This window comes from Trichomycterus rosablanca, chromosome 12 (genome assembly GCF_030014385.1).
Source record: "Trichomycterus rosablanca isolate fTriRos1 chromosome 12, fTriRos1.hap1, whole genome shotgun sequence".
Taxonomy (NCBI): domain Eukaryota; kingdom Metazoa; phylum Chordata; class Actinopteri; order Siluriformes; family Trichomycteridae; genus Trichomycterus; species Trichomycterus rosablanca.
The window spans coordinates 6,575,394-6,602,556 of record NC_085999.1 but is presented as its reverse complement, the minus strand read 5'-3'; the positions used below and the strand labels follow the sequence as shown (position 1 = coordinate 6,602,556).

Here is a 27,163-nt window from a genome sequence, read left to right as displayed (position 1 = left end):
TTTATTCAGTGGCTGAAAATGTTTAAACCAACTTCCCGAATCTATTTGAAACTGCCCTCTAATTTACACACCTTTCAAACAAACACAGTCATCGGATGCCATTAGGGGACCTGATCTAGCTTGCAGAAAGGAAAAAGGCGTTCATTAAGTCAGTGCAGACTGGTTCTGTATTGTCCCACTACTGAATGAAGAGGGGAAAAAGGGAGGAGGGGTATAGAAAAAAAGTTAAACTAAAGAACTAAAGATCTTGACTTCTGCCTTGACTTCCTAATGAGCATGGAACAAAAGCCATGCTTATGCTCGCTCGTGCTTCCCCCAAATTGTGGTGCTCTAATTGGAAATAGAAAAGTTTGTAAAGGGGTAGGTCCAGTGGCTCGCACCCGCCCGTCGAGCTTTACAAAGCTCAACTTTGCTTTTATAAGGCCTGGATGGCATGGCGTCGGCGGGCCTGTTACTATGACTACTGCCAATTATTTACTTCCTTTGCTGAGGCTGAGCAATGTGAAAGTGCAGGGAGTGTGCTGTGACTGGTGCCTCGTTTTTACACACTACTCAAAAGACTATATACAGCAGCTTAAAAAAAAATGCATGCACACAAAACATGCCTTAAAGTGGAAGTAAAGTTCTTAAAGGGAAAACCTGCACAGCTGCAAATCCCTTTGCCATTTCTAATCCCTCTTGTTATTTGCCTCAGCCCTGCCCTCTCTCCTTTTCTCCTCCTTACTCTCTCTGATCCTTCTTTATACTTAACCCACCACGGCTTCTCTTTAGTAATGAATAAAGAGTCTCGAATTGGTCGTGGTAAATGCTGGAAAAGTGAAATTTGTGACTTTCCCTCCTGCCAAGTCTGCTTCCACCAGAGCCTCTTAGATGTGGCTTTATCGCACCAGTTGCAGCCAACACCTAGGGATTAGGGGGTGAGCATGTGCACGTGCATGTGTGCCGAACGAGATCACAGGATGCCAGTTTCACCTTGGTGCCAGAGGTGGACGAGGCTCAAACAGTATCTGCATTGTGACGTGAAGAGCAGTGGCAGAGGAACAGAGGCGCCTGTGTGTTCTTCATGTGTGTGTGTGTGTGTGTGTGTGTGTGAATCAGGGAACGAGACGCATGTCCTCAGGGAGGATTCTCACTGTATAACGTCACCAAGTCGTCATCACTGTAGCTTTGTACGCTCCCTGATATTTCTCTCTCGTCGCCTTACAAACACACACACACACCTTTAGACGTTCTGCATGTGTAAATATAGACGTATATAGACACTAATGTTACCACACCCCAGCACAAAACAGGAAGGATGGCATGTCTTATCCAGCTTTTATCAAACTGAAAAAGAAATGCAAACCATCAAGACACCTAGACAGGGTGTGACCATACCTATTCAAATGCAGACAGCTGGCAAAGATTTAAAGTTTGATTACAGCTTGCAAAAGAACAGCACTGACAATATGTAACGCTGATCCCAAAATCAAATGCAATGTAATGTTTCTCAAAAAAAAAAAAAAAAAAAAAAATATATTTACATAAAAAAAGCCTGTGTACAGTTAAGAAACACAACATTAACATTCAATTTATTTTAGGTTGCAAACCAATTCTACTTCTGTTTTTTTTAACTGAATTTGGCTCAATACTTCAATTCTTAAAACTAAAAATAAGTACAAGATTTCTATGATTGATAATTTACATTATTAATATAGAATACGGCATTACAGATGTCTTTGTGTGGATGTGAGGTGCATCTGTGTGTAGGTATAATGTGTAATCTTTGGTTTGTTACCCCATTTAATGCTCAATAATGTATTATTTTTAAATGCTTTTTAAACTTCACTCTCTATTAGGGGCTGTTGGTACTCACTGTAGCTGTACAGTTAGAGCTATTGTCTCTGATCATACAGTGTGTGTAAATCTTTCTCGAGTCTTTTAACTGTGGACACTCTCTAATCACAAGACTCAGTTGGCTTGATCAGCAGAACAACACACTACCGTGTCACTGCTTTGCTAAGAATGGTTCATCACCCAAATAACATCTGTTCACTGTTGGGGAAGGGGGTGTGTGTCCCAAATTAAAACAACACAATAATTACTGAAGTGTTTACTGCTATATGGATCTCATTAAATGCCATTAATAGTATTGTACCTGTGTGGGGGATCTATGTAGGTCCTTTCATGTGATAGGTGTACAGATTAACAGCAGGTATTCTAAACTAGGCATGTGTGTATTTAAGCAAAACTGCAGATTTTAAATTACAATTATAAATAATATCCAAAATGTATTTTACATAAATAATTTACATCAAGAATCAAAACAAGAAATACATTTAAAAAATAGTTGTAAGGTTGTGTTGTGTATTGATTAGAGTTTTGGGAGTTTGAATTCTGGGCTTGACTCACAAATATAGCAGGTGCATGGCACTATGTGAACCAAGCAATTGGGGGCCACATTCAGTGCACCTATGGTGCCAGTCCCCACCCTGGATAAATAGGAGGGTTGTGGCATTCTGCACAATTCTGCCAAATCAGATATGAAGATACCCTCCTGACCCCTCCCCCCTCAAACAGGAGGAGCCAAAAAGAGTCATTCAACCACATGTTGTATAGCAACTTTTATAATTTTCCAGATCAGTACAAGAACCCTGCTTGTAAGCGTTTGTTGGTATAAATATGCTGAGGTTTGTTTGTTTATTAGGATTTTAACGTCATGTTTTTCACTTTGGTTACATTCATGACAGGAACGGTAGTTACTCATTACACAAGATTCATCACTTCTCAAGGTTATATCGAACACAGTCATGGACAATTTAGTGTCTCCAATTCATCTCACTTGCATGTCTTTGGACTGTGGGAGGAAACCGGAGCACCTGGAGGAAACCCACGCAGACACTGGGAGAACATGCAAACTTGAAACAGAAAGGACCCGGACCGCCCCACCTGGGGATTGAACCCAGGACCTTCTTGTTGTGAGGTGACAGTGCTACCCACTTAGCCACCGTGCCGCTCAATATGCTGAGGTAACATGACCAGGTTTATGATTGGCTAATTAATTAAAATCATTTTAATTTTACACCTTTGCAGACCAGGGGTGCCTATAATTATAGTCTTATTAAAGAAATCACTGGCAAAAATGCTTGTTGATTAAAGTCTTTTAATACAATAAATTGATTAAAGTCTCATACAATAAAGACCAAAAGCCAGCATGGATCTACAGGGCGACAAATTTTAAATGATTGTTACAAACACCACAGATCTGTTAACCATGATTATCATACAGTATCTTCTATATTTTCTGCCATTCAGCATGAACGTGTTAGATATCACATGACTGACTGATCTAACAATTCATTACCAGCACCTTAATTAATCAAGATAAATTGAAATAACTGCAATTAGACTGATTAAATAACTGTCAGGCCAATCACCAGGTACTTGATCTGTTTGCCTTGTCAGTGACAGATATAATAAACCCATTCTAAATGTTATTTAAGCACAATGTTAATTCATGCAGCTAGCACAATTATGCACACATGCACACACAGAGAGGTTTACGTCGACCCAGACACATTTCTGAAGTAGAAGAGGAAACAATGTGGAAACATGCAGGTGAAGGACAGAATAACAGCTGTTCTCTTACCTTTGCCATCTGTGCCTGCACACCGATGGTTTTCAGAGCGTTGACGGCTTTCTGTGCGGCAGCAGGACTGTCAAAATCCACAAAACCATAACCTGGAAATACACAACAATATTGTTTATTTTAATGGCACAAAAATCTTATCTCTAGCCTTTATTGTGTCTGGATGGAATGCATGATTGTGCTTCACTTCACGGCAGCATTTAAGTCAGTTTCTGCACTTGACTTAATGGAACACAATACAGTACTATAACTAGTATTCAGCACTGTAATGGTTAGAGCAGCACAGAAGTCTCGATATTTTAATTCAGAACTCTACTAACTCTCCTACTTGAGAAAACAGACAAAGTAACACAGCTGGTGTACATCAGTGTTATACTTTTATGTTCTACGTAAAACTAAAAATGTGGAAATGTGCAAAATGTGGAAAGCCATTCCAGTACATTGGGGAAGGCCATGCTAACAATGATGTCATGAAGAGTTGGTTGTTTGTTTATTAGGATTTTAATGTCATGTTTTACACTTTGGTTACTTTCATGACAGGAACGGTAGTTACTCATTACACAAGGTTCATCAGTTCACAAGGTTATATCGAACACAGTCATGGACAATTTAGTATCTCCAATTCACCTCACTTGCACATCTTTGGACTGTGGGAGGAAACCGGAGCACCCGGAGGAAACCCACGCGGACACAGGGAGAACATGCAAACTCCACACAGAAAGGACCCGGACCGCCCCACCTGGGAATCAAACCCAGGACCTTCTTGCTGTTAGGCGACAGTGCTACCCATGTAGCCACCATGCCACCCTGTCATGAAAAGTAAACTTATTTATTATTTAGCTAGTTTTAAGTCTCTAATCTCTAAAGCAGTTGTATATAACTAGTGATTGGCTACTAATCATAGTTGTCAAAGAAAAGTTACTGAATTAAAAAGAAGTGTACAAGACTGCACACTTATTTTTTAAAAGGAAAAGTAGTATAGACACCATAAAGCACATCAGTATATATAATCTTTTGCCAGACTAAATGACTAGCTAGCTTGCAAAGTGAAGCTTTCAGGACAAGACAGTTAGTGAAGTCCATAATAAACTATACTTTGTACAAAGACATTTACATATCTGCATTTATACCTCTGATTTTGCTATGGGACTGTGGCTTTTACAGCAAATCTCCTAGTTCATGGTTAGTTAGTCTTGTCAGGTTTAAGCATTGCTATAATTTAATTCCCTAATTCCCCACAGTAAAAAATGGCATCTTACCTATTTGAAAGTACATTTATATTAGTTCATTTGGGTGACACAATAATATTTTGCATTGTTAAAGGTAACACACAGCATTTACATTTTTTCTGGTCATAATGCACTTCTGTGGTACATTATGGTCTATTTTTATTTGTTATGGAATTAATATACATCACATCTAGTTCTTTTTCATAGTTTATAATCTAATTTATAAATAAATCAATGTTTAACCTTTTACTAAAATGCATTCCAAATGGCAACTACTGCAACAAACTGGAACAATTTATGGGAAAACATTAATAAATAATAATAATGTAGTTGAGTGTGCATCCCATCTTATAATTGGCAATGTAGCTGTGTTCAGAATGATCCAAGTACATTTAACTCATAGTTAAGTAGAAGTCAGTGACACCTACCATTAATTAAAGTGACTCTGATTAACTCCATAAAAAGATCAGCTCTTCTGGTAGGATTTTGTAGAACATTTACTCGATTGCACCTTACAGCTAAAGCCGTGATCCACACAGAGCTTACAGAGTATCAAAGGGATCTCATTGTTAATAGTCAGGGTACCAAGGCGTTACATATACCATTAGTTAATGCAGTCCTGCTGTGTGTATATATGCAGAAGAGAGTGTGTGCTGTGTATATGGATGTGAGTATTAAGCAGGTAAAATGCAAAGGAAAGCACAATACTTGTTTATAAGCTGCAGTGGAGCGGTGCTCATTTGCCAGGTTTTAATTTCCCAAGCCAATATAACTCAAAACATGCATCCATATGTGCATGATTACAGCGCTGTGTTAGTGACCTACTGCCCCATGGTGGCCATAACTTCCCACCTATGCATTTTACTTCCAGCAGGCAGGTTAATAAATATTGGAGCTGTGCAGCTTGGGCTTTTCTAATTACTTTTTTAATGTGGCCAGAATGTATAGACAACACATGCTGCTCAAGCTTTCCTATATAATTCAGTGCTCATAATGTAATGCCTGGTCTTACTTATCCTAAGTAAATGAAATTATCATTTCTAAGCTATATTTTGTATTGACTCTTGTTGCCTAGATTTGACATTACAATTAGTTGGATTTGAACGTGCAAAAATGTGGAAGAAATGGCGGAGGGGTGAATACTTTTTCACAGCACTGTATGTAGTTTGCATGACCAAAATCCATCAAATCAAATCATTACTTTGCATGTCAAAACACTCATCAGGCTGAATCTAAAGTCAGTCAGTCAGGTGCTCGGTCTCCTCTGACTGAAACAGATGCTACTACAAGGACACAGGCTATATTTAACCTGCTAACATGCCTGACAGCAATACCATACAGACTACTCACATTGGGACTGACACAAAGGTAAAACTGACTCTCTCACACAAGTGTTTAAGAATTATAGAACTGCAATGGCGTGCCAGTATGGCCTGACTTTCAGAATTGTGGATTTAGACAAAGCAGACCATAGCCAGTGTTTGGATAGGTATTCAAGCCTAGTTTGAGCTCTCACAAGCAGACTAAGGTAGTGCATTTCTTCAAAAAGGAAAGTGAAAGTGCAGTTCTATAGTAGTTTAGTGGCTTTAGTGGTCATGGTCATGATGGGAAGGTGGAAATCACATAGTCTTTACTGGTTCATGATGTGCTTTTAAAAAAAGATGGTAAATGTATCATTTTTGCTTCATTAAGATTTTAAAGTGTTTGTTAATTAACTGTAAATCCTAAAAGATCAAGTAGATTACATATTATTACTTTATAATTAAACCAGATTATCTTTTTAATCTAGCATCTTCCATCATCTTCTGATTCATCGTTATGCTGCATGTTCTGTGCTCTGTCCTCAGTTTGTTTTGGATGTTAACCACTGGGCAGTTGTAGTCTAGTGGTTAAGGTACTAAACTAGTAAACAGAAGGTTGCTGGTTCAAACCCCACCACTGCCAGGTTGTCACTGTTGGACCCTTGAGCAAGGCCCTTAACCCTCAATTGCTTAGACTGTAAGTCGCTTTGGATAAAAGCATCTGCTAAATGCCTAAAATGTAAATGCAAATGTAGCATTTAAAGCTCAATCTCTGATCGTGGGCATTGACAGTTGAGTGAAATTATGCCTCCCGAACATGCTGTCAAAACAGCTCTGACCCACTGACACAAGACTCCACAAGACTTCTAAATGAGGTTCTTCTGTACATTGGCACACATGCCCGGCCACCCACATGATCATAAAGAAACTAGGATTCCTTACACCAGTCGACCTTCAACGTTTACTCAAATGTCCTGTTCCAATGCCAGGGTGCCACTATAGGTGTGCTTTAAGGTTGGGCAGGAGTTAGTATGGGTACTTTGACTGGCCAGTGACTAAGCAGCCCCATACAACAAAGGGTTCGATGCACTGTGTGTTCTGACACCATCGCCTCATCACTAGAACTGAAATGATTAGCAATTTGAGCCACAGTTCGATCCAGTCGCCATAGTCTCTGTGTCCTTTGGCATTGATGAGTCTGGGCCACCCAACAGTCTGCTGGCTGTTAATGGTTTACTTGTCTACCATCTACCCAACATTTTTGGGGGTGGTCCTAATGTTTTGACTCATCAGTGCTCAAAAGACTCAAGTAAGATATGGGGGAAAAAAAGTCTAATTTCAAAAATTGTAAAGACAATAAATCGGCAATTACAGACTTTGTAAATACAGAAAATAATAATAACAAAAAAAATATAGGAGCTCATTTTGTGTTATTTCATGTAGGCGTAAATTTTGCTTTCATATCATTCTAAACAGCACGTTTAAGCAACAGAATACAACATTTATTAAGCAAAATTGGTAAAAATAATCTTAGCAGCACTACGAGCTGGCCGAGCATCTACACAGATTTGATTGGCCATGTCTGAGGGAGGATGTCCAAAGCCCTGCAATGGATTGTTGCTCTGAGCAAAGATTTTTTGTTTGTTTATTTAGATTTTTAACGTCATGTTTTACACCCTTCGGTTACACCCACGACAAAAAAACGGTAGTTACTCGTTACACAAGGTTCATCAGTTCACAAGGTTATATCGAACGTATAACGGTGTAGTCCCACCATCCAATAACAGAAGGCCAGAGTGCTTGTAATAACAACTATTATTATTTTTGCACTGTTCCAGCTCTACCTCTTTCAAAACTGTGGAGGGAAAAAACTGCACTAGTGACTGAGATGTAAGCTCTAGGTTGGCAGCTGAGCACACAGACGGATAGAATTACAGGCCATGGACGCCACACACACACATACGCATGCACACACACATACGCACACACACATATGCGCACACACACATACGCACACACACACACCCACCCTTGTCAGTCTTGGGCAGGCTGAGATTACTCAGCGCATAAATAATCCAAATCACAGTGGAGAGGTGCAGCACGGCCTGTCTGTTCCACAGGTGCCAAGCCCAGGAAGCGAGCCAGGTTCTGAGCTATGGCACCTTCAATCTCCCTCGTGCTGTCTCTCTTGCATCACCCTCACGCTGGAAGCACACCAAGGGCCTGACTCAGTCAGCAGGGCCAGCATTCAAAATAACAGTGCAGACAGTGCAGGGAACTGGGACGGGAGACACCTCCTCCCCTCTGCCTAAAAGTCTGGGGACCGGTTTCCTGATCCACCCAGCTTCACATAGCAGCGCAGTGACAAAACACAAAGTCGCATACTCGTGTGCGCCAACAGCTGCCAAGAGGGCATGAGTCAGAGCCAGGAACTGGATTCGGAATTACTCATGGAAAAGGGCACTGGCAGGATTTTTGGGTCCAGCAAGCACCGCTTCTAGCTGAAGAAAAAGAAAATCTAACAGTAATGAGGCAGGCTGATATAGTAAGTGGTTTTATGAAAGTTAGCCAGTGTTTAAAAACTCCCAATTTAAACAAATACATTTTATTTCTTCATAGTTTCTGCAAAGCCCCTAACAATTGGTTGAATGATGGTGGTCAAGTCAGGTCAACTCAAATGTATTTGTATAGCGCTTATTACAACAGACAATGTCTCAAAGCAGCTTTACAAAATCCAAAACCAACAGACCAAAAACCCCTGTTGAGCAAGCCAAGGGCGACAGTGGCAAAGAAAAACTCGTTTAAAATGACAGGAAGAAACCTTGTGAGGAACAAGATTCAGCAGGGACCCATTCTCCACGAGTGGCCTGGAGAATAATTTAAATTAATAGTCCATAATGAACTATGGGGAACTACAGGTTGTACACATTGATTTTGGTTTGGTTCATTTGGTGGTGGTGTGGTGTTTCTCTAGAATCACTGGGTGCAATGCAGTTACACTGGACAGCCTGGACAGAACGCCAATCCAACACAGGACCTCAGCCATCCCCCACTCCGTCAGACATAGTCAATCACGTCTGTATGTAGATGCCTAACTGTCTGATAGCATCACTGGAAATTTGAACCCTGGATCACAGTAGAAGTGGGTTAATGTAATTTACAGCTGCCTCACCCCAGCAGCATGTTGTTATATTACTGATCATGTGTTGATCACATGTTATGGATTTAATAAAATGCATCTTAATGCATTCAGCTTAAACTGGTACTGGTTTTACTTCCAGTTGTTTCAGTGTAAAAGGAAATGTAAACTGTAGAGTTTGCAAAGTACACAGCATACAAACCTTTGCATTTGTTTGTGGTCTTATCCAGAATAGCCTTTGTTGATACAATTTTTCCATATCTGTGGAAAGAACAAAAAGAACAGTGTAAGTGACTGAAGTAAGGGCCAGTGATAGCTCAGTGGTTAAGGTACTAGACTAGTAAACAGAAGGTTGCCGGTTCAAGCCCCGCCACCACCAAGTTGCCACCACTAAGTGGCCCTTAACCCTCAATTGCTCATTGTGTAAGTCGCTTTGGATAAAAGCGTCTGCTAAATGCTGAAAATGTAAAATGTAAATGTAAGTAAGATAGCAGACAGCCTGGGTATATCTTTCTACACCCCTCACTTCTTAGTAACACACACACACACACACACACACACACAGCTTGCATAAAACTTCATGACATCAACTCCCAGGCATGAGACTCAGGAAGTTCATTCTAGACTAAACCAGCCCCAGAAAGAAGCACACACGTCTTTAAAAAATTAGAAACACACCATTTCTGTGCTGGAATAAAACAGAGCAAAAATAACTTGAACTCTGAAGGTTTTTTATTCTCTTCTGGCAGCAATATAGAGCACGAGCTGTATTTCCTTTTGCCACGTGAAATCTAATTTGAGCGCACATTTCCTGCCTCTCTGAAATCAAAAGAGCAGTGTGGTAATGCAAAGTCAGGGCCACAAACAGGAAACTCATCAGAGCTGCATCACTAAAGCTGTCCAGTTTGACAAATGAACACCACGTTGAACCCAAAATACAGAGAGCCAAAGTGAGTGTTTCCCAGAAAAATAGTATTGGCCACACACCAAGCACAAACCACGTGAAGCAAAACGAGCAGGGTAAACATTCCCAGATGAAGGCCACCATGGCAAAGGTGTACAAACATTTGAGCTTCCCAACTGATTACACCACTGCAAGAATAACATTTTAAACTTAGCATCAGAGGCCTGGAGAGCTTGTTTAGCCAGGGCTTAAAAACAGCATTTCTGACGTCTGTTTACTCTGAGCAAACCCAGTATTTATTTTTAATTCATAAATTGGTAAGAGCAAATAAAACAATAATAATTATTATTATTGATAAATAGAATGAATAGCATAACTGCTAAGGTCCCTTTTACACAAAATATATTATTTTTAAAGCAGTAAATTGCAGTACAATTAGATAAACATTACAAAAGGTCTACTAATTACTGTAATATACACTATATTGCCAAAAGTATTTACTCACCCATCCAAATAATTGAATTCAGGTGTTCAGCTGTTCCAACATGACTGTGCACCAGTGCACAAAGCAAGGTCCATAAAGACATGAATGAGCGAGTTTGGTGTGGAGTCCTGACCTCAACCCGATAGAACACCTTTGGGATAAATTAGAGCGGACACAGAGCCAGGCCTTCTCGTCCAACGTCAGTGTCTGACCTCACCAATGCGCTTATGGAAGAATGGTAAAAAATTCCCATAAACACACTCCTAAACCTTGTGGAAAGCCTTCCCAGAAAAGTTGAAGCTGTTATAGCTGCAAAAGGTGGGCCAACATCATATTAAACCCTATAGATTAAGAATGGGACTTCACTCAAGTTCATATGCGTGTGAAGGCAGGCGAGCGAATACTTTTGGCAATATAGTGTATTTGAATTAAATATAGTCCCCAGAACTACAGTGCTATGAGGCAGAAACTGTACCTGCTACAACACAACAATCTTATCCAGAGTGGAAATATGCTTACTATCCCCACATCTCCATGCTGTGTCTCAGACTTATAATAACAAACTGTAGAACTGCCTAGATTTAATACCAATAACCAGTATTGGGTCGAATACTAGCCTAAAATGCTGGGGCAAAATAGGGTCGGGTTAAACAGTTAATCCAAACCACTGACAAGTGTGGTGCTGACATGACACAGTTCACTTACATTAAGGTAAGATAAACCCTTGAAAGCTCACCATCATCATGTGTTCCATCACTAGCATCCAGACAGTTGACTGTATTGCTGTGAGGAGCAGCTCAATAATATAAACTACAGATACTCAGAGTTTTAATATTATGACTGTATCATGATCAATAATTGTAAATAAAAAATGACCCCTTCTAAATATTATGGCACATTAGTGAAGTAGCAATAGTGGCATTAGTATTCAGACACACACACACCTACACATGTGCAATTCTGAACACAGCCTTGCTAAATGGCCTCTCATTGGTCACATAGAAACAAGTGGGATTTTAGCATCCCAGTGTCATTATTTTCTTCGGTCATTTGTCACTGTGCCAACTATAGCCAATCTTGTCAAAATACTCAATAATGACCAAGATTTATGTAGGAAATGTCAGAACATAATACAAGGTCAGCAACTAACAGGCAGACTAACAACTAACGACTAACTACTAGATTCAAGGGATCTAGCCATCCTGAAATCATTAGAATCTTGGATATAATTGGTTTAAAGCTTTGAGTCTAAAAGAGTGCTGTAACAGACAAGTCAAAGTCTAAATTACAGAAGAGAAGACTAAATTAACCCAAAAACAAAGTAACAACAAGCCATTATAGCAGAGTTAATCATGTTAAAGTATGTTTAATAGGATACACAAAATAAGTCATTAAAAAAAAAAATCACTTCACACATAATACAAAATTCACAGGAAATGTTCTTCCTTTTCTAGGTGTAGTGATCATCTCTAACTTCTTCGTAGCCCTGTTCTGAGTAAAAGCATGCTGAGGCGTAATATGAATTGCACTGACATGATCTATAGTCACCATACCCATCATTAGCAGTTCTATTCTATTCAGTATCAGCAATAGCCTTTAGCCAATTAAAAAAAAGAATAAAGAGAAATATGGTAAACATAAATGTGTAGAGAAGATTACTTCATGAGAACTGCTTCGATTCGTCTGTTATTTTCTGTAAATACAGTTACAGCCAAGAACAGTACGTGTAATCTTGTCCAGGGAGAATTGAGCCGAGCTGGGGGTGTGTTGTGTAACTGCAGACAGGGCAACATTGAAAAAGAGATGGAAGGGTTTGCTGAGAAAGTCTTACAAAGCAAGGAAAATTTGGCCCATGACCGCTCCAGGGGAAAAAGAAAAATGAGTTTAAAGGAAGACTCTTGACCTTGTGTCCTACATGTAATAGAACCCATCTTATTCATTGTACTCATACTGTAGGAAAAGGGGAGAAGGAAAAATGGCATTAAGCTCTTTGGGAATCTAATTGTGGAGGATGACCTTGCATCTTTGTGCCAGTTTAGGTTCGGTCGGCTGCCATGACCTCCTGCACTCTTCGCTGACTCTGAGGCTGGGGGGGATGAGAGGATATCCACGGCCATGTTCTATATTTATTATTGCTGGAATTTCAGCTTTCAAGACTCCTTGCAGAAGCTTTCTCCTACCCTACGTTTAAACCTACAGCGATGCAATGCGACAAAGCGACTAATGCCAAGTTCACACTACATGACTTTCCAAGTCGTCAGGTCGCTGTACAGTTCACACTACACAACTGGATCTCTTGTAATCGTGAGTCTTTCAAGTGTCCGGCTTTCACACTACACGACTGATCGGCGATAGGGTGTTTCACACTACACCATCTATCATCAACTGGAATCACAGGCGAGTCTCACGAAAACAAATGTGAGAAGTGACGAGAGGTTTAATGATACCACGTCCAAAAATGCACGTCGACAAATAGCGAGCGATCAAAGTTTGTGCGCCGATGTGCAGCGTAAAAACAAGGAGAAATAATAAATGAATCTGAGTGGATTTGGCTATGCGAACAGCATGGATTGTTCTGTAGTGAGTTGGAGGTTAATAAATATTTTTGCAATGCAACGTTGGTGTTATGTTTTGTAGAGAACGATAAGGTCAGAAATACTGTATAAAACTTGTGTGTGCTGATGTATTTCTGATATAAACTATATTATGCCCATGTCCCACCTGTTTACACTCCTCTCCTGCGTTTCTCCTCACACCGTATCTTGCGTTCTCATTGGCTGTTCGACATAGCACTCATTGCCAGTCGTGCAACTCAGATCCAGATATTTGACAAGCTAGATATATTTCGGATCGAGTTGTTGAGTAGTTCACACATAGCGATTGAGAGCCGAGTTTCGATCACTGAGCAAACGGCGAGTTGCTTCCGAGCCAGCAAATCTAGCGCCAACCATTCGCCGAGCGAAAATCAGGGCAAAGATTGTGTAGTGTGAACTAGGCATAACTTATATTCATTTTCAATTACAGCTAGTGATTTCTGATGACAGGAGCCAGAGCGACCACGAGTGACACAAAGTGGGTGAAGTCGGCAACACAAAAAAATTAAGCAAAGTTTAGCTTCACGCAAATTAAGAGTGAAGCAATGTAGCAATAACCAACAGAAATTGAGTACTGAGCAGAACGGTACATGCTTTATCTTTACTACCAGGAACGGTACGCTTGGCATCAGGTAAACCATGGAAAACAAACACCTGACAGGCGATGATGATGCCTCTGGTGTGAACACAGGGCGATAAGCAAACAGCAATTTGGGCAACAAGAGGCTGCCGGTCTGAATGTAAGTTAGACTGGAAAGCCAGAGAAAAAAAGGACTTTATTATTATATGTTAAAATAATGCAGAACGATTACCCTGCTGTGTTCTGGTGCGCTGCAGATTGACTGACACCCTGGCATTACAGTGAACAATGAGGTTGATGAACGTCATTTATAATTCTATTCCAAGACTTGCCAAAAGCCTCCGTGGCTCTTAAATGTATTTTATAAGCTTGACGTTCTGCTTTCTTAGGAGACAACGAGACCATCAAAGACAAACCTTCTCCATTAGCCATCTTAACATTAGCTTCCACTGTAAATCCATTAAAATTAGATTGCATCGGCTGGAGAGGACTGAGGGAAGGAGATAGGGTGTCGTCCCAGCCAAGGAGGCAGCAAGGAGAACAATGCAACCATCAACTCACCTGCCGTTCCTGCCCTTCATCCTATTACTAAGTCTTCTCTGAGCTTCTGTTACTACTCACTATGTGCTTATTGATTTCTGTAGGCACTGCTCGGGGTCATACTACTACAGTGAAGTACAGAAACATGAAGCTGCATTCAGAATAACAACCTGAAGCAGACAGAATGAATAAGTGCTTATGGCTTTGAATGGCAGAATATTTTACTTAATAGAGTCAAGTTTCTCACAAGTGAGCAGCATCGCAAACACAACAATCTACAAACATATCTCCTTTATAGAAAAAGTATTTAATCAATGTTTTTATCCAAACCAGTTTAGTGAGTTATGTCAGTCGTAACATGCTCAATCGTAAACGCTTTACAGCTCTGATTTAGTGAAGGTTTATACATGCAATAGCAAATACATTTGTGATCTGCTATAAGCTAAAATGAAAATAAAATGCCATATGTTCATTTACTTAGGTGAAACAATAGCAGATGGGATGCATACCTTTCATAATGTTAAATTACATACACCAATCAGCCATAACATTAAAACCACCTCCTTCTTTCTACACTCACTGTCTATCTGTTTCTCTGCATGCTTTGTTAGCCCCCTCTCATGCTGTTCTTCAATAGTCAGAACTCTCCCAGGACCACCACAGAGCAGGTATTATTTAGGTGGTGGATCTTTCTCAGCACTGCAGTGACACTGACATGGTGGTGGTGTGTTAGAGTGTGTTGTGCTGGTATGAGTGGATAAGACACAGCAGCGCTGATGGAGTTTTTAAACACCTCACTGTCCCTGCTGGACTGAGATTAGTCCACCAACCAAAAATATCCAGCCAACAGCACCCCATAGGCAGCGTCCTGTGACCACTGATGAAAGTCTAGAAGATGACCAACTCAAACAGCAGCAATAGATGAGCGATTGTCTCTGACTTTACATCTACAAGGTGGACCAACTAGGTGTCTAATAGAGTGGACAGTGAGTGGACACTGTATTTTAAAAACTCCAGCAGCGCTGCTGTGTCTGATACACTCATACCAGCACAACACACACTAACACACCACCACCATGTCAGTGTCACTGCAGGTCCTGTGGGGGTCCTAACCATTGAAGAACAGCATGAAAGGGGGCTAACAAAGCATGCAGGGAAACAGATGGACTACAGTCAGCAATTGTAGAACTACAAAGTGCTCTTAGATGGAAAGTGGAGCTGATAAAATGGACAGTGAGTGTAGAAACAAGAAGGTGGTTTGAATGTTATGGCTGTTCAGTGTATGTTCGATATTTGCTTATTGGTGATTTCCTCCAGATGTCGAGGTCTTACTGACTCAATCACAGTAAGTAAAAAATGAGTTTTGTCAGATTAAATATGCCATAATTAATATTCATTTTACTTAATTCAATCAATTATTTATGGCAAACAAGCAAACTAAGCTTGCCAGTTTAGTCTCGTCTGCTCCCTGGCTGGTAACAAGGACAATAATTAAATATTTGTAATTATTGTTTACCACCATCCAACACTGAAGTTCTGGAACAGAGAACGAAACACAGTTTTTATCCTGCCTAAACTTGCAACATGACACACTTTTGGCATAGCAGTCTAGAAAAATGTGCACAAATAATCTTAGACTTGTTTAACCTTAGTAAATCAGGGCAAATCATGTGGTTTTTATACCTGCTTGACTAAGTATAAACGCTACAAATACATTCAAAGCAAAAACTACCACATTTTAAACAAATGTGTTCATAAGTCTGCTGAGTTTTACATTCACTTAGTTTACATTAGTCAGTTTTAGCATAAATATGCGACAACATGCTTCATAAAAAAGGCTTAACTGGGAGTAATGTGGTAAATTAATGAGTAATTATAATACCGTAGTAGTTCTAATGCTCACAAAGAGTAATGTGTGATCTTATGTGAACATGCTGGTAAAAATAACTAAACATACTAATCTTATAGACCCAAATAAACTGTGTTTTTAAGCAGAAAATATAAGCATGCAAAATATTTTGAAACTTGGTTTTGCTGTTCCCATGTGGCTGATGTGGTAAGCTGTACTGGGTGTGTGCTTTCCTCACTGGTACACAGGAGTGTACACTCTGCAGCTGCAGGGGTGAATATGCGTATGACATTGCAAACTGCAGATCGCACTGATGCATCATAACTGCAGTATTACATGAGCTATATAAAATATAATGCGTATATGTATGTATATAAGATATTTATATAAGCCATATGAGAGGTAATACATTTAATGAACCATACCATTGCTGTCGAGAACAAGGTCAAACATTCATCAAATTACAGCAGATGGCTAAGAGGGATTTTTCCAGTTGTACAATAAAGTACAAGGGTTCTTCAAAAGGTTTCCGCACTTTTTAACTCTATTTATTAAGAATTTCAAAAACAAATGACATCACTTCCTACATTGTCACCCTCCGATGCATTTTTCCCAGCGTCGTACCATCAGCAAAAAATGTTTTTGGTTGAGCGAGTAGCCACTGAGGCACCGCTGCTTTCACATAATTATCACATGAAAATCTCCTTCCCCTTAAAGCCTCTCAGACACAACCAAATCCTACTCCCCCCACCCTCACTGTTTCCAACCAAAATATAAAAGTGCAGAAACGTTTTCTCTCATATGTAGAAAATAAGATCCTGAAGCATATATACACCTTCAGTAAGTAACGAACATGCTCTGTCTAAACTAAAAACACAATCAATATGATTCATCACATTGTGTTAATCGTTCATAATCCAGGAAAAAAAAATGCCCATGTACCCATGTTGTTAATAACTGATAAAAGATCCATTAGCCGCTGCAACGTTTCCTGTAGCTGCTAATTAGACCTGTACAACAATGAGGAACAGCCTTCAGAGAACAGCTATGAACAACTCTGACTTGACCATTCCAAAACACCAATGCACCTAACTTTGCTCTATTAACATGCAGGTGATAGACAGGTACTATAATATTCTCCTGTAAAATGTATACATGTAATTTATAGTAAATGTATTCTTTTCCAAATAACTGCAAGTTGTCCAGGTCCTGAGACAGCAAAGCAGCTCCAGTGAATAATGCAACCTCCACTATGCTTCACAAATGAAATGAGAGTTTTGGCACGGGTGTGCAGTTCCTTTATCTCCAAACATACACTGAGCCAGAATGTCTGTGGAATCTGTTGTAAACTGTGTGCAGCAATGTCAACATTTAATATAACCCTGACTGTGACATGTACAATGGTTATGAAACATGCATTGCCATGCATATTGTTGGTGGGTGGTCCTAATGTTTTGGCTCATCAGTTTATTACCTTTAATAATAACTAATCTGTCCTATTGCTGGTAGAAAACTAATTACACTGAGGTATTAAACAGGCCTTAAAGATAATTTTAAATTGAATTCGACTGGGGCAGGGTTCACATGAACAAATTCAGGATAAACCACTTTTTGTGTTGCCTTGTTATTTAACAGGTCACTTCTACAATGAATACCCTTAAAAACATCCCATAACTGGAATAACTGGATATACTAAGAATTATATCAGCCATAATAATTCACCCATAATTAGCATGGACTGTCAAAGTACAAACGTTTTACTAATTGGATTTGTCTATTATTATGTCATGGATGAAAAACAGACCACATTTAATTTAAGTATACTCTAGGAATTTTACAAATTTCATTAATAATTCCAAAGAATGTTTTCAGTCTATTTTGTGCTTTGGAAAGGTCGTATAGGGTAAGTTCAAGGGTCAGAGGTTATATGGCTTTAGCTATCAGAACAAGACAAGGATATTGAGATCTATGTCCTGGTCCTCACCTTACACTAATCCACAACTTTAAATGGCCAGTGGTAATAGTTCAGTGATTACCTGTACCATTAGCACGTCAAAGTCACTGTGCTGTTGTGCTATTTGATTCTGCGAAGGTGATTTAAGTCAGCATAGATAAAACAAACCCCTTGTTACATTCATATGCAATCTGAAGGTACTGAGAAGCTTTCTAAATACACCAACCTTAAGTGGTTTGTTTGGTGAAATGGAAACATTAAGCTATACAATCAGACTTCAGCAAGAGAGACTTGATTTTCTCAGTAGTGTGGAATCTAAAATTGCTAGTTTGCCTTTTCTGCTCCCATCCAAGGTAAACACTTCAGGAAAGCCAAAGAGAAGAAACAAAGAGATTAAATGTGCTGCAAAGTCAACATCTTACAAAACCACATTTCCGGAAGAGTTGGGGTGTGTAGTGACATAAAGAAGAATTTGTGATTTGATTCTCTTAATTGATAAAAGTAATAAGAAATGATTTTAAATGTTTTCACTGATCAACTTTAGTGAAAGTTAAACATTGTATTTTGTAAATATAAACACATTAAGAATTTGATGCCTGCAACATGCTCCAAAAAACTTGGGACAGAGGCAAAATAATAGTGAAAAGTTGATATAATAAATCAGGACACTGCGTTTTGAAACATGGTAACATTTGACAGCAAGTGAGGAAATCGTGGGTATAAAAGAAGGATCCACCAAAGTCTGTGCAAGCAGTGATGGATTATGGCTCACCACTTTGTACCAAACGTCATGAGCGAACTGTTAATCAGTTCATAAAGAACATTTCTCAACACAAGCTTGCAAATGTGGGTGAATGTGTAAACACTGTGTGTGTGTGTGTGTGTGTGTGTGTGTGTGTGTGTGTGTGTGCGTGCGAGACAGAGAAAGTGTGGTTAAGGTGAGTTTTGAAATAGGAAAATGAGATTTCTAAGTCACCTTGCTGGTCCTTAAAACTCCCAACCAAACTAAGCCTAATAAAACCAGAATGTAGTGGGACTCTCTACTCTTCACATGAAAGGCCTTAAAAACTGGGGGATTTGTCCATATTTATCATTAGTCCCTATAGATTTTCCACTTTAGTTTGCAGCTATCAGTGTCATTTTTTGTAATTTCACATAACAATGTTCCAATACAACCCAGCATGACCCCGTGTGCAGCATTTTAACTGATCACTTATTCACCTCATTCCTCCCAGTTTAGACCTCTTATAAAGCACTGTGTCAGACACTGATGCTGAAACTCATCACTCACTGACTGACAAAAGCTGACTGTAATTACATTACACAAGCAAATGTAGAGAGCAGAGATCTACAAAAAGTGCTTACTTCAAAAAAATACCTTGACATAATTTGTCATATTCACGAACGCCGCAACACTCCTACAGTGCTGACTTGACTGCAATACTGTGATGAAATACCCATGAATGAATTTACACATCTCAAAACGCTACAGCACAATGTGGTGCATGTTTGTATAACTAGTCCTGATTTATAAACAACTACACTGGTTAACGATGCATAACCAGCAAGAAAAATTAAAACACAGATTTATACTTTAGCCTATATTATTATTTTGGTCTCCAGTTGATGTTTTTTGTAGAGGGAAATGGAGCCTATCCCAGCTTTTCAATGGGTGCAAGGCACACAGTAACACCCTGGACGGGGCGCCAGTCCATCGCAGGGCAGACACACACACACACACACACACACACACACACACACAGACATACACACACACCCATTCACCTATAAGGCAATTCAGTGTCTTCAATTAATCCGACTTCATGTTTTTGGACTGTGGGAGGAAACCGGAGCTCCCGGAGGAAACCCACGCAGACATGGGGAGAACATGCAAACTCCGAAAGGAGAAAGGACCCGGACCACCCCGCCTGGGGATCGAACCCAGGACCTTTTTGCTGTGAGGTGACAGTGCTAACCACCGAGCTACCGTGCCGCCTAGAAGCATACAAATTATTTTATCTAATTAATATTATACATCTGTTAGCAATACAGTATCTAGTACAATTCATTAACTATAAACACGATTACAACGTACTTATACTTATACTTAAGTGGAACATTTCCATTATTCAAAAAACATTGATGGTTTCAAACTTTTGCAAGTATTCTCCTTTCTCGAAGTCTGCATCTATACACAACGGCCAAATGGCGCAAATTGCACATCAGATTATACCTGCCCTAACCTTATTTCAGTTTAGATATCCAATCAAGACTAAAACTTATAAATGACACTGCTTGTGCTAAATACATTATCTTAATTCCACCCTGAAATTGTATATGCTTAAGTAGTAATTAAGTGGTAGCAACCAACCAAACGGACATGTTTAGTCATTTAAAATACATTAAAAAAAATAAATAATCCTAGGTTATTTTGCATGTGTAACCAAGTAAATAAAAGCCCCCGAGTTATTATGATAAGTTTAACAGCCATAGGACAACATATTAAAAACAACCATTGCATTGTGGCTGAAATGATTAGAACCAGCATGTGGTGACTGAAGCCACGCTGATCCACAAGACTGATGTTTGTGTATCTGAGACTATATTCCACACCTAGAGCCATAATCGATCTCCATTTCCGAGCAGCCCGTTCCTCTCCAAGAGCAATTGGGATTAATGAGACAGAGCCAGTTGTCTGGACCTGCAGGAGGCCTCTCTCCCATCTCTTCATCTACTCCAGTAAACACGAAGACCCTTTGAATTGCAACTACCTTATACAGAACTCAAAACCCTACAGTCACCACGGCCGGGAAAGAAAGAAAATGACTGGGCGATAGAAAATCAATAAGGGTGCTAATTAGAGGAAATTGTATACTCACGGCTGGCAGAGCTTGACCAGGTCATGGTCAGTGGTTGCTGGAAGCAAGCCACGAATGTACAGGTTGGTTTTACTTAGCTGCTCCCAGCCTGCCGTGCTGCTGCTACTGCTGCTCTGATTGGTGCTGCTGTTGGTTCCGGGGCTTGGAGGGGCCATGGGCTGAGACGACGGGCCAACAGGGGGCTGGCAAAGGTGACAGAAAAACAAAATACAGTCAGTACAAAGATGAATAACACAAACGTGCGGAAGGCATGTATGGTTCTTGGATCTGCTGGTAGGTTGGAATGAGTAAAAGCAAATATAAGGAGTTTTTGCAGGCCTGTGAGATTCAGAATCAGGCTTTTTTGGCCAAGTATGCTCACACATACAAGGAATTTGTTTTTGGTTACACAGATGCTCGCAGTGCACGAAAAATACAATAAAGACAATCTTATTCACACAGCTCACTCTCTCCTTCACATTGTGGGTTTAAAAAGGTGCAGTGTTTTGTGCAATATAAAAACTATAGAAAAATGTATAAATAAGAAATGGAAGTGAACGTAAAAAAATCCTGTGTATGAAATTATATACATTTAAATTTCTGGACACATTAAAATATAAAAATATATATATAATTGAGAAAAGCTAGAGAATAACAACAAGGACTATCAAGAAAAACTACTGGTTATTCTAGAACATCCGTGCGTTTGTAGCTGCTTCTTGATCTGAATAATGAGGATGCATGTCCACTTTCATTTGGCCATGCAGCGTATATAAATGTACAGTAGTTAGTATGTAGTTAGACATTTTTCAGTTACGTATATCTATAATTAGCTTTGAGATCTGTACAGAGCTATTTTTGTCTTTTTTCCAGTTGTTATACCTGTCAATCTTATGTCTTATGTATGCAGTCAAACTAGTCCTATTTTAATGAGCAGAGAGAAGTCACCAGCTGTAGTCAAAGGCAAAACAATAACAAAAAAAGAAGAGTTGCAGATATCATTAAAATGTCAATAAATTCACTAATTCAGCAAAACAAAAACCTTAAAGTCACGATTTACCAAAAACAATTCCAGAAACTCATCAAGGTTTGTAGGTAAAGGAAGCAAAAACTTAAAAATGACAAAACAGACAGTGAACGCAATAACAGCCGTCACAGCAAACATTAACAGATGCACTTCGGACTGTGGTTGCCAATTTTCAGCCTTCTGAGAAACGTGTGTCAGATGATTCAGTAACTTTTTGTTTTTTTTTATCCTGAACCCCACAAAAACATCACAAAATTTACTGACAGCTCATCCAGTTTCTGTGCCCCTGCTAAACCTCTACACTGACATCATAATGCAACTATCTATTATGTAAGCAAGCCCGTACAAGTTAGCTTGTGTAGCGCTCAGGAAGCACAGCGATAAATATCACGGTTGCCCACTTCCACTAAGATCTGAGGATCGAATCTCAGCTCTGCTGTCGGTCGGTAGGTCGGGCGTCCACCCAAACATGAACGGCTGTGTCTGAAGAGGATTGGCCGAAGGGTCTCTGTGTACTTTCAGTGCCGGACACAGACCTAAATAAAATAAGCAGGGTTGCAACAGGAAGGAAATCCGACATAAAACCTCCCAAATGCATCCACTGTGGCAACCCCTAAATATAGGAGCAGCCAAAAAAAATCAGGATAGCTAGTGAGGCTCTCACTGTAGGAGATAGTTATTTATATAAAAAAAAGGGACAAAAGCACATAGCATCAATATTATCAAAGTATCGGTTATCATCACTTTCTCCGCACATATAGTTGAAGACCTAGACCAATAATTTAAAGACACACACACAGTCACACAGACCAATAGTTTGTTTTCTTCTGATTAAGTTAAACAAAAGTTTAAATAACTGTTGCATTTTCTATTAGTGATTCAGTATTGTTTTATTATGGACACTACAATCAACAGTTAAATTCTCCTCTGTCTGATTCAGACACAATAACTGGTCTGGTTATTTATATATATCAGCCTTTTTTTCTTAGAAATGAGTTGGCAATACCAGGATTTATTTGATAGCTCTGACATTATATTAAGCACTAAGCCATAAAAGCCCAAACAAACCTTTTGGGTTTAAGTGTGAAAACTACATCAGAAAACATGCTGGGACAGTTTTATATGCATTTCATACATGTGAGGTTGCCAAGTATTTGCTTTGTACTGCATTTGGGGATTGAATTATTTTCAATGGAACTTGCACAGACATTTATGGATTTAATCCTCGTGCACTTTATTGAACTCGTTATACTTTCCATAGCTTGGTCACTCAGCCCAAGTGTCAGACCAGAGTAAGAGGTGTGGCCGAAGAATCGCTGCTTACAATAATTTAAATAAAAAGGTCCTCAATTCTTTATTTAATATTAGATTTTTTGACAGCTTTTGAGTTCAGAGTTGAGTTTTTGATTATTTAGGCAGTACCATGGATGGCACAGCGATCTGTTATACTAGCCCACCACAGCTGAGATCTGGGTTTCAATCTCAGCAGTGCTGTCGGCTGGCCGGCATGATTGGCTACGGTTGTGGAAAATTGGGGGTTGTTTAAAGACACGAGATAGATTGGTGCACTGTCCAGGTTGTTCCTGTCTCGTGCCCAGTGTTTCTTAGTGGAACCAGACCCATCGTAACCCTGACCAGGAAAATGCGATTGATGGGAATGTATGCATGCAGTTTAAATTAGAGATGCATGAGCATTGATACTGGTATCGGGTATTTGCCCGATACCACGCTCATTAACTTGTACTCGTACTCGAGGCTCCGATACTAAACATCCGAGCGCTCGGATCAAGTTTTCTAGCATGTCAGATTATCTGATCCAATAGGTATTGGTATCGGTATCGGCAAGTACAAAAATACATGTACTTGTACTCGGTTGGGAAAAAATGGTATTGATGCATCCCTAGTTTAAATAGTGCTAGCTATAAGCTTCATACACGGTGGCTAAGTGGGTAGCACTGTCGCCTCACAGCGAGAAGGTCCTGGGTTCGATCCCCGGGTGGGGCGGTCAGGGTCCTTTCTGTGCGGATTTGCATGTTCTCCCTGTGTTTGTGTGGGTTTCCTCCAGGTGCTCCGGTTTCCTTCCACAGTCCAAAGACATGCTAGGCTAATTGGAGACACTGAATTGTCCCATAGTTACCTAGCCGCTGGGATGCACAGACCAGTGCATTGTAGTGCCGGTCCCAAGCCCAGATAAATAGGAAGGGTTGTGTCAGGAAGGGCATCTGGCGTAAAAACTGTGCCAAATCCCACCGGCGACCCCGAACAGGAAGAAGCCGGAAATGCCGACCCCGTAACCGAAAAACGGGACAAAGGCTGAGGAACAAGACAAGCTATAAACTTCATACAGCTGTAAAAAAAAAAAGAAAAAAAAAAAAAAAGAAAATACACACTATTAACTGACTGTTAAACATGTACCAGCTGATCAACTAGGTCAGCGTGGAGGGTAACAGTAATGTGTAAATATTTCCCACCTAAAGCAAACCCTTTAACAGAGAGAACTCTGAACTGCAAGCCAAAATCTGAATGTCCTTCTGAACTTAAAAGTGAACACCGCATGCATGATTACTGTTGTGTAAGCAAAGTACTCGCACACATTTACCTGTACATGTGTTTGTGCGAGAGCAAAAGAGACATTTCCAGCCTGCCTGAAAGAAACCTGATAATCTGCTGGACAAGCTCCACACTGCAAATACAACCTTTCACTGCCCCATGGGATTCCACACATACATGCACACACAGGAAATCACTTGCATGCCACAGCCTCGTATGCAAACCAGCCAGAGAGGCACGTCTGGGAATGAAAAGTAAGCAACAGGGAAAGAATGACAACACTGCGTCAACCTTGCAGTGTGTATGTGTGCGTGCCATGCAGCAACAACCACAGGCATGAGGCAAAAGATCTCTGTGCTATCACAGTTTTTGATTTCAGGCAAACAAAATGGACACCACAGTCCTAAAACCCACTCAGATCCTAAAAATAATAAAGTTTTAATAAAACAGAACTGTTCTGGCTTTAAAGAACATTTATTATATAACATATAGGTTAAATTTACAGAAGAAAATAAATGCAAATATTCTGGAAACAGGTTTGTTTAGTACATTTTCCACTACAAAACTAGTAGCACCAATGACAGGCTTGTGCTTTTTTGTGCTTTCTGCCACCAGTCCAGTATCAAAGCTTCTAATGCTGTAAACTAGGTATCTGCTCAAGGCTGGCACCAGCAGAACCTAATTACATCCAGAGGATCTAACAGCATTATCCATGGCTGATTGGTTACGCATACCACATTACACAATGTGCAACCATAGAAAAACGTGTCTTAACTGATTATACAAGGTGCAGACACTATATTAATTTTAAGGCCGGAAATAATAACCTTAATGTTTCATTTTGTCACAAATAATTAGTGGAAATTATTAGAATTATCATCATTGTTTATGAATTAAAAGTGAGCAATTAAATGGGCGAACAGACAAAGGAATGAATTAATAAAACCTAACAAGCATGTCAGAACACAAAGTAATAATTATGCTGGTGCTTTAATTCTTGTGACTGACTATTCTGCTTCTCTGTTGAAGTAAGTGGAAAATGTATCAGAAGCACAAATTCTGTTATTTCCCATGTGGGCTTGTTCCTGTTTTTGATTGTGACATGGAAAAAGACTTTAATCAACAGGTAAAACTCTTTAATAGGGATGGGAAAAAGTGCATATTTTTAAAATAAACTAGTTGGTTGGTATCAATAAGTCTTTTAATCAATTAAGAGAAACCCTGACAAAAGGGCTAGTGATTTACAGTCATCAGGAAACATTTAAACACTATACAGTAGTACCTTGTAACTCAACGCCCCCTAAACTCAAAATCTTTGAAACTCAACGTCCTTCGTCGAGAAATTTGTACCCTTAAACTCGACGTTTCCCTTTAAAGAACAACATAGAAACACTAAACTTCTCTTCATTATTACTGCTCATAAGTTCTCTCCACTAATAAAATTTCTCACTCGTTGTATTAGTACAATTTAGTTAAGCTTTGTGCGCCATCACACTCCATAGGAAATAACAGCACAGCTAGCGCAAAAGCGGTTTTGCCGCCTCTCATGTGAATGCGCCTTTACTGAACGGAATACAGTATTCCAAGATCAAGTAGCTTCACGATTAAGAAGCATAAGGAAACAATAAAGAAGTAAAAGTAAAGTGCAGGTTTTATTGTATGTTTTATTGATGTTTTTCAATTGTATTTCAGTGTTTTTTATATTATTTTCAGTGTATAAGTGTCAAAAACAACCCCATTATTTTACGTTAGCCTAAAGTATCTGCAGTTCTACGGGACCATGGAACACATTAACAGGTTTTTAATACATCCTTATAGGAGAAAATACCTTGAAACTCAACACCTTTTAAACTCAACGCCACTACCGGAACCAACTGATGTCGAGTTTCAAGGTACCGCTGTACTTCTGATGATTTTGTATAAGAACAAGTAAGCACATCCAGCAACTGTAACACAAAATTTCTATTTATATAAAGAATGTAACTTTTTTCTTTTGGCTGGTCCTGTATTTAGGGGTCGCCACAGCGGATCGTTCTGATCTGCATACCAAATCTGCACATAGTTTTCACGCTGGATGCCCTTCTTGAGGCAACCTTTCTTATGTGTCCGACATGTGGTACAGAGGTAGCCTAGTGGGTAGAGCTTTGGGCTATCAACTGAAAGGTTGAGAGTTTGAATCCCAGCTCTGCCATGAAGCCACCGTGACCTTCATCAGTGGTCACAGGACGCTGTCCATGTAGCACTGTGGCTGGATATATTTTTGGTTGGTGGACTATTCTCAGACCAGCAGTGACAGTGAGGTGTTTAAAAACTCCAGCAGCGCTGCTGTGTCTCATACCAACACAACACACAAACACACCACCACCATGTCAGTGTCACTGCAGTGCTAAGAATGATCCAACACCTAAATAATACCTGCTCTCTAATGGTCCTGACCATTGAAGAACAGCATAAAAGGGGGCTAACAAAGCATGTAGAGAAACAGATGGACTACAGTCAGTAATTGTAGAACTACAAAGTGCTCCT

At 39.7% G+C, this 27,163-nt stretch overlaps 1 protein-coding gene across 3 annotated transcripts in view; it reads right to left on the bottom strand.

The window, feature by feature from the left end:
* LOC134323954 (RNA-binding motif, single-stranded-interacting protein 1) overlaps nucleotides 1-27,163 on the bottom strand; it is a 75,884-nt gene that overhangs the window by 24,825 nt on the left and 23,896 nt on the right. For all 3 annotated transcript variants that reach the window (XM_063005577.1, XM_063005578.1, XM_063005579.1), the window contains exons 2-4: nucleotides 21,082-21,263; nucleotides 9,500-9,558; nucleotides 3,629-3,720 (exon numbers count right to left, since the gene is read on the bottom strand). In XM_063005577.1, the coding sequence (XP_062861647.1) occupies nucleotides 3,629-3,720; nucleotides 9,500-9,558; nucleotides 21,082-21,263 (333 nt within the window). The remainder of the gene's footprint in view (nucleotides 1-3,628; nucleotides 3,721-9,499; nucleotides 9,559-21,081; nucleotides 21,264-27,163) is intronic.